General features: G+C 40.2%; 1 protein-coding gene and 1 pseudogene across 1 annotated transcript; both read right to left on the reverse strand.

Annotated features, from left to right (window-relative positions):
- Positions 1 to 103: 103 nt before the first annotated feature.
- On the reverse strand, positions 104 to 5,452 carry LOC146466418 (uncharacterized). The gene is made up of 2 exons (XM_085127416.1): positions 2,352 to 5,452; positions 104 to 1,666 (listed from the first exon to the last, which is right to left on the reverse strand). Exon 1 carries the CDS (start codon positions 5,450 to 5,452, stop codon positions 4,493 to 4,495), a length of 960 nt encoding a protein of 319 aa, XP_084983542.1. The 3' UTR covers positions 104 to 1,666; positions 2,352 to 4,492.
- LOC146466419 (tetratricopeptide repeat protein 28-like) lies at positions 2,038 to 3,903 on the reverse strand (annotated as a pseudogene).
- Positions 5,453 to 9,399: the final 3,947 nt, after the last annotated feature.

Here is a 9,399-nt window from a genome sequence, read left to right on the forward strand (position 1 = left end):
ACGAGGCTGTCTTAGGAGAAACTTAACTGTGGCTTTGGAGGCCTTCAACGAAAAACATCAAGAACTTAACAAATTGTTGCATTCTAATGTTATCAGATGAAACTCGCTTTACAAATATTCACTATTTTATTACACTATTTTATCCCCACTTTTTTCCCGCTACACTGATTGTCCTGTAATGGGGCGGTTTATACGATACCAGTTAGACCTCCATTCCGGTAAGGACTCGAACGCCTGCTAACACCGCATTAACACCTGGCATTAACAAAAGCAGGCTTAATAACGATATCAAATTCACCCTGTATCGAGGTGTTGAAACTTAATAGAAACATGAAACAGTGATATCGCATTTACATGACCTCGCCCGGAATGAATTTTCGTACAAAATGAGAATCTCAATGCGTTAGGATAAAAACGAATATAAACCGGTTTGAAAGTCGTATAGGTTTCACATAAACACAAGAAGCTTACTTACTGACTTTATAGAGCCGTTATCAATTGAGTGTCGTAAAACCAATCCCAAGGTAATTGCTCTGACCAATCACAAAAGATGTGAAAAGCCCAATGAACCAATCACAGTTTTAAGAAAATACATATAACAGACGCCAAGCGCGGGAAAACGAATGCGAGCCAGGCACTACTGGGTCTTTGTTCTTGCTCGTTATTGGATGAAAAAATGGCGGGAATTTTACTAACCAATCACAAAGCATATCCTACAATCAACGACAATTCTTTTTAGGAAGGTTACTCAAGAAGGCTACAGAAAGTGGGTATCTGTTATTGACATCGGCACATTTATTACTTTCGCATGTTTAGGCCTTTGTTTGTCGTCTCCCCTTCCCCCCTGCCCCCCTGTTCAATGTTGGATTCCCAACAATCCACATACGTGTCAACATTGACTTTTTAAGCTCAACATTGAAACAGGGGAGGGGAGGAAAGTGTAATCGAGGCAGAACTTTGGAACCTTCCCAAGAGTTTTTTCGATGATTGTAGATTACTTTCGACACTCAATTGAAAAGGGCTCTATATCTACTTGTACTTACTTAACTTACTTAATTTGTATACCCACGAGGGGCTCAGACCATACAACAATATGCAAGACCGAGTCATTGCGACTAAGATGTATCATTGAGAAAAAGAACATAGTCTCTATCACTTGGGGAAAATCACACTGTTTACATCCGCACCTGAAAACACTGGAAATGACACTCTTTTAAGAATATTGTCTCATAGCGAACAATGCCTTCACAAAATATATACAGTGACTTCAAAGTACACTGTATGTAGAATATTAGCATCTTATTTTTCACACAACTTCAAAAATTAGACGTAACGTTAACTTCATGTGTCCAGTTTTCTCAGTTAACGTTACATTAAAACTAGTAAAAATATAGTTGAATACTTCAAAAAAGTATCTACATGTTCTTCTATCCACATTAAGTAGGACTGAAATCAGCAAAGGAAACACTCAATACATTCGCCTCGTTTTCTTTCTCTGTCCTCTGTTACTGACTTTCCGTTTTTCTTATCTTTTGGATCTAAGATGAATACACTATATATTACTCCAGGGCCGTAGTGATAATTTGCATCAAGCCAAGTGGACTTTATGAATGCATCAGCTTCTCACCAAGTAAGACCCTCTTGTCTTGAGGATAATGCGATATCTCTGTGAAATAAAAGATCTGGGATTAGTTTTTGCTTTTTTGGAGGCAAGTTTCTGTAGTTAAGGTGAAGTGCCCCATTTGATTTCCAGAAAAAGGAAGAGATGATTAAATTATAAAGAGTTGAGGAGGAGGAGGCAGTAATATCTGCTTTTCAAGATCTCAAGAGTTCACTTTGAATTTAAAAATCAAGTTAATAATGTGCTTCACTTTTGGTCTTCCGCCAGTCCATAATCAACTACACCTGTTCTAGGTTTTAGGGATGAACTTTTGAAATTCGAAGGCATGCAAGATATTGCGTGAGACAAAATGTTGAATATTGAAAGCCAAGCATGTGTGCTTTTGTGTTCAGCAATATGCTTACTCGAGGGCAATATCAGTCGGCTTCATCATCGCTGTCAGCACTCTGACTAACAAACTCGCAACAGGCTTGCTCAACCTGAAGATGCGAATGGAATCAAAACAAAACAAATTGTACACACTCCTCACCAAGGTAACGAAGCTATCCTCAAACTGATTATATCCTTGTTTTAATGAACAGCGGAAGGCTTGGTTATTGAAATGATTTTTACAGAAAATTTACTTTTATTCCACTGACAACTATTGGGCTTTTTTTATAGTAAACTGTCTTTGTTTTCCATAAAAATACTCCTTTTAACTCCTCTAAAGTATAAGACAAACTTAACTCACCATCTTCTTCTATTTCTTTTCTCCAACTTCAATCGTCACGTCATCACCGATCAGCACAAATGGAGCCCAGTACCTCAAGGACCAAAACTGCTCTGACTCTCGTAGAGATTTCACAGACTGGTGAAGAGCCACACTCACGCTCTTTCCATCTGCCAGGTGTTGGTAGAAGTGTTTCATGAATTCCATGGTGGCCTCATCATCAATCGCCCAGAGTGACACCAGAACAGAGCGAGCACCAGCACACAAGAAAGCACGCGCTATACCGACCACGCCCTCGGCCTTGACTTCTCCACCGCCACTGTGACAGCAGCTAAGCACAACCAGTCTTGCTCGCAGACAAACAGCTTGAACATCTGACATTGTTAAAATGTAACAGTCTTTGTCAGGGATGCGGGATGTCCAACCTGGGTTTGGGGCCAAAAGAATCTCCCCAGTTTCTGCAGATCCATGTGCGGCAATGTGCACCAAAGCAACCGACGTGAGCCTTCGTAATACCTCTCCCTTAGTTGCATTCCTTCCGATGAGGGGTGTGGTCTTCAGAAGGTTTCCAATCATTTCTACTTCTTTTCTGGCGAACGGTAGTGGCTCCCAAAAGGGCTCGTCCAACCAGGTTGGTAACTTCTTCTAAACATGGATCTCCCACGAGCAGCGCCCTACTCTTACAGTGGAAATCCTCAGTCGCACCTGTGATCAGTTTTAAGGCGCTCAGCGACGGAACAATGCGGATTCTGATTGATTCACTCAGCGCAGAATGAGGAGCCAAGCACAATGGACCATCCGGGACAACGATTAACTGGTCACCTTCAAGCAAGTCTGCAATGGGGCGAATAATAACATCATACAGCTGTTGCAAAGGATTTTCAGAAGATGTCGTTGGTTTTTCTGTTGCCTCAGCAGCTTGTCTGTTGGACGACGGGTCATCTCCTAGCTCCTCCATTGACCGATTCTTGCACTTGACCCGAGCACCTGCGGCACTGTCTTCCAAAGTAGCGTCTATTAATGACTTGCAACTTTCGTATTCGATTTCCTTTTGTTTACAGATAATCTCTTTACCTTTTCTCAGTAACCAAAACATGATTGTGTTCTCATCAAGTGCAACAAAAACTGTTTGTGTGGTTAAATTGTTTAACATGCAAGAAATCATTTCCTTAGGTTCACCTGACGCTGACGGTAGTGACTCAACACCATACTGCTCTTTCAAAACATCCACCAAAGCCTGTGCTCGCCCTTTCTTAGCAGCACACAAAGCCTTATCAGTCTCTCCATTCTTCACAAAAAGTCTCCACAAAGCAGTGTACGCACACCGGTGAACCTCTCAAAAGCTTATTTTCCACGCATCTTCTTTCTGAAGTAGACCTCTAATGTCACCATAGATTTCTACGCTTGATTGATAATAATCAAGGGCCTCATCCAAAGAACCCCACCAGTCATAATCATGACCTAGTAAATGGCATACGCGTGCCTCTTGAGCCCTGTCCCCTACCTCTTTTGCTAAGGCTTTGTTTGTGGTACTTAATTGCTTCTTTAAAATTACCACGCTTGGCATAGACATCGCCTAATCTGCAATAAGCACTTCCCTCTCCATCCCTGTTGCCTACTTCTCTCAGTATACCAAGACCTTGTTTCGTGTACTCTATGGCCTGTTCAAAATCCTCCAGTCGAAAAAAAAAAGTTCCTAGGTTTAACAAATTTCTCCACTCACCATCCCTGTCCCCCAATTCTTTAGCGATACTGATTTGTTGTTTCCAGCACTGTTCGGCTTGTTGAAAATTACCAAGATTGTAATAAGCACAGCCCAGATTGCCATAGGCCTTACCCTCCCCATCCCTGTTCCCTATTTTCTTGGCAATACTAAGATTTAGTTTGTTGTATTCCAAGGCTTGTTTAAAATTACCCAGACATTGATAAGTAATGCTCATATTGCCATAGGCCTTACTCTGCCAATCCTTGCTCCCTAATTCTTTAGCAATGTTGAGATGCAGTTTCTGGTACTCTGCGGCTTGTTTAAAATTACCCAGACCTTGATAAGCACTGCCCAGATTGGCATAGGCTGTTCCCTCCCCAACCCTGCTCCCTAATTCTTTAGCAATAGTAAGATCTAGTTTGTGGTACTCCACGGCTTGTTTAAAATTACCCAGACCTTAATAAGCATTGCCCAGACCGCTATAGGCTGTTCCCTCCCCAGCCTTACTCCCTAATTCTTTAGCAATATTAAGATGTAGTTTGTGGTACTCCACGGCTTGTTTAAAATTACCAAGACCCTGGTAAACGTTGCCCAGATGGTTATAGGCTCTTACCTCCCCAGCCTTGTTACCTAATTCTTTAGCAATGCTTATACATTCTTTGTAATGCTCTATAGCTTGCTCAAAGTTACGCAGACTTTCGTTAACAATCCCCAGATTGAAACAGGCTATACCCTCCTTACTCCGGTCCCCTAATTCTTTAGCAGTGCGAAGATGTAGTTTGTGGTACTCTATAGCTTGTTCAAAATTACCCAGACCTTGATAAGTAAAGCCCAGATTGCCATAGGCCATTCCCTCTGCATCCCTGCTCCCTAATTCTTTAGCAATAGTGAGATGTAGTTTGTGGTACTCCACGGCTTGTTTAAAATTGCCCAGACCTTTGTAAACATTGCCCAGATGGCAATAGGCTCTTCCCTCCCTATCCCTATCCCCTAATTCTTTAGCAATGGTTATACATTGCTTGTAATACATTATGGCTTGCTCAAAGTTGCGCAGACTATGACTGACACCGCCCAGATTGAAACAGGCTATTGCCTCACTACTCCTGTCCCCTAATTCTTTAGCAATACTAAGATGCATTTTGTGGCACTCTATACCTTGTTTAAAATTACCCAGAACTTTATAAGTAATGCCCAGATTGCCATAGGCTACCCCCTCCCCAGACCTGTCCCCTAATTCTTTAGCAATACTAAGATGTAGTTTGTGATACTCTATAGATTCTTTAAAATTACCCAAACTGAAGTATGTACTACCCAGTTGATAATAGACCTTTCCCTCCCACTCTCTGTCACCCCTTTTTTTGGCAATGCTAAGCTCTTGCATGTTTTTCACTATGTCTTCTGACTCTCTTTCCGCCATTTGGTTTTGGTGATGATCAGAGATTGTGTCAAATGTACGGCTCTCTTGGAAGGGCGTACCTACAAAAAAGAAAGTTTGCGAGGTTCCATTTAGCGAAGGCAATTTCTCCTTCGTTGACTTTTCGCTGACTCTAGTATGATTTTAATTCATTAACGTTATAAAAAAAAACACATTTAGTAAGCTCTACTAACACGGAATCTCTGTAAAACAATTTGTTATACAATACACATCTCCTTTGAAAAAAAAAAGCTTTTAAGAGTAACTAACTAACTAACTAACTAACTAACTAACTAACTAACTATATAGCTAGCTAACTTACTGACAGACTGACTGACTAACCAAATTACTAACTTACTAACGAACGAACGATCGAACGAACTAACTAACCAACTAACTAAGCAACTCGCTGACTGATTGACTAACTAATCGTGCTTTTTAACGCATTATTACTTACTCCCTTGCATACTCATGGACTGCACAGACAATCAATCAATCAATCAATCAATCAATCAATCAATCAATCAATCAATCAATCAATCAATCAAAGTAGCAGTGCACATTAATTTCAAGAAGAAAAGGTGAAGATTATTGAACATAAGGCAAACGCGAATCGTTTCAACACCACGGTGATAACATCAAGTAAAATTAAGTCAAATTAAGACCCTGAACTTGGGTTCCTCAGATACTAGGAACTGGGTTGGTAGTAAGGCCGCAAATTAAGTTCAATGGAACATTATGTGATTTACACGAACTGACCAAGTTGCGTTGTGCATAGTGCGCAACAGAGTATAGCAACAGTGTGAAACTAGATATTTAAGCTACAAGTGTCTTATATCAAGGGTATTTAACAATTTAGACCAAGCTAACACTTAAAATTTCGTCTCCTGCGCTCCCACATCGTTTCGTCTGTTTGGGTACTGAAAATTTAAGTTAGAGAAATTTTTTCCCGAGTTGATCAGTTAGCGCGGAAAGTGGTAGCCGACCTTTTTTCGCAGTTTTAACTACATATTTGCCTCTTTTAAAACAAAAGCAACGAGGCCTACTAGTATTACAAAATTTTCAGCTGACATTCTGCCGATAAAAGCTGCAAATTCGCCTTCCGACTACATCCGAATTTCTGAGCCGATTTAAGGCCATCTGATGAAATACCCACCGAAATGAACCCGGTTAGGTCAGATGCAAATGATTTACCGTCAGGTTGTGCCGTTCACTGTCTTTTTTTTTTAACTGGGGTTTCTTGGAATTAGTTTCAGCAGTGCAGAAATGATTACTCTGTAAATAAGTTATTTAGAGACAAACAATTACAACCGCAGAGACCCGAAGGAAACAAAGGAAGTGCTTGGGGAGGTGTATTTTAATAAGATACCACACAGCTTATAAGTTGTCGTTATATTTGGCTCGATCAGCTTTTAAGTATAAAAACAAAAACTTTAAAGACCTTAATTATAGAATGATTAGGAATTATTCCTCGCGAATTGACTTTTAAAACAGACAAGGGGAACAAAAAGCTGGCTGCGATTTCGTTTTTGAGACATATAGTATTTGGCTGCCTTGCCAGCCTTCGAGTCACGGTCATTCAGTGAATGCCTAGGCCTTTGAATTCGTGTGCTTCGGTTTGGACTCTCTCCCGTCCCCTAGGTCGTATTCACAAAAACCTCATCATGAAGTCGAGACAGTAGCGCAATGTAGCCACCTACGAATCTACTGAAACTACTTTTAAGGCCCGTTTAAACGGTTTAAACATTCGTTCAAAAAAACGTTGAACGGATTTTGAAGCAAATGTTGAAACCGTTTAAACGGACCTTTAGCCATTCATTCCCAAGGGGTTTGTTTACAAGAAGGATGGGTTATGTCGCTTTTTAATAGAAGCACACATATCAGATGGGGTTAATTAGCCGATACAAAACAAGACTGGTTTAAATTGAAGGAAAAAAGGTTGAAATGTCATTGTTGAACTGTGCCTTAGCAAAACTATAAACACACGAACGGTTGATGTTTGTGAGCGAATAAACGATAAACGAGAGCTTTGTTTTGGCGTTGCAGGCCTTTCTTTGCTACAGTTGCAAAATTCCTGGTGATTCATTTTAGAGTTTTTGACGTACCTAACTCCTTTTTCATTGTCGGGTGCTTCAGTTTTAGGTGTGGGAACTTTGTTTTCAAGGCTTCATTTCTTCACTTCCGCATGAGCTTTTAGTACGGGCTTTGCTTTCGAATTTAGAATAACGAAGTACATCTCCTTGCATAACACCCCTCGCCCCCCCCCCCCCCCCCTCCCACTCTGGCGTCACACAAGCAAACCCTCAGGGCTGCCCAAGGGGGATAAAACTAGACCACTTACCCTACCTTCCCTAAGTACCATGTGACATATGAAGAGAAATGAGATCACATGTTCAATGTGTTGACTACTGTGTACCGCAATAGCGTGATGTTTAAAAAATGTTGACTAAGCCATTTTTTGCTTTTTGTGAATGTTGTCACTCCCGGAATAAATTCAAACGTTTCTCCCGCTTGAAACTGTAAAGCTTAACACCCTTTATTACCAACTTTTAAGAAACTCCGAAGGCATTTGGCACCAAAGGGTGTGTCAGGTTTTCCAAATTGGAATAACACAACGGGACAGTGACTGGGACGTGATTTTATGGGATCTGGATCGACTAAGGACGACAAAAGACATGCACCAAGAATTTGACGCTGCGCTAAGACAGCCAAACTCGGCTCAATAACTCACAGATTTCAACATCGCAAAGAGTCAGATGTCTTAAAAGAACTCAAACGGGTCACCAAGGATTTCTTTTCCCAGCTGAAATTGTGAACATGTATAACTGCGACGGTCTCACGAGGCAACGTATTATTATTATTTTATTAAATAAATTTCGTTTTTTCTGTAAAATGAGCATGATGTCGACCTATCCCGCTCTCGCTAAACATCATTGTGCGTAGCACGGGAAAAATGTATCACAAATACTCTTGCTCCTGGTCAATAACCCTCGCAACTTAATATTTTGAAACCTAACACATTAAAAAGTAAACTCACCCTTTAAAAAATGCCTCTTGGAGTAATGCCAGGAAAGCTTGGCAGAAACTCACTACAAATAAAGGCAAATAAATTATCAAAAGGAAACTAATATATGATTAAAATGTAAGAAGCTGAGCAGCAAAATATTACAACCGAAAAAGGGTTTGTTACCCAACTGAAAATTCACACATTAAAAAGTAAACTCACCCTTTAAAAAATGCCTCTTGGAGTAATGCCAGGAAAGCTTGGCAGAAACTCACGACAAATAAAGGCAAATAAATTATCAAAAGGGAACTAATATATGATTTAAATGTAAGAAGCTGAGCAGCAAAATATTACAATTGAAAAAGGGTTAGTTACCCAACTGAAAATTCACTTTAATGTAGAAATATTAAAAAAAAAATATTCAGGGAAAACATAATTTCGTTTTCGTTAATAATAAGAACCACATCAAGGCAATATTCTGAACTTTCGTTTCCTTTATCAACAGAGTTGATAAGGTAATTTAGCCGGCGTAAAGAGATTTGAATGCTGATGTTTCGGGCGTTAGCCCATCGTCAGAGCGAATCACGGAATTGTGGGTTGTATGTGGTTTATATAGTGAACAGTGTAGATACGCTATTGCTGGGAGCATGGTAACGTGGAAAGCAAGATTGAATTCGTGGAATGAAAAGCGCTCGCTGATTCCGCGTTTTCTACACATAGCTACACTGCTCAATATATATGCGTTATTGACCAAGCTTGTTCGGTCAAGATGGCTGGATATTGGCCAAGTTCTTTTTTTGCTTTTTTATAGACCGAGACGAAGTCGAGGTCCATAAAAACGCAAAAAAAGAACAAGGCCAATATCCAGCCATCTTGACCGAACAAGCTTGGTCAATAAAGGATTTATTGTATGGCTTTACCATCAAGTTAAAACTACAACAACAAA

This window comes from Pavona decussata, unplaced genomic scaffold, assembly GCF_977016875.1.
Source record: "Pavona decussata unplaced genomic scaffold, jaPavDecu1.1 SCAFFOLD_144, whole genome shotgun sequence".
NCBI lineage: Eukaryota > Metazoa > Cnidaria > Anthozoa > Scleractinia > Agariciidae > Pavona > Pavona decussata.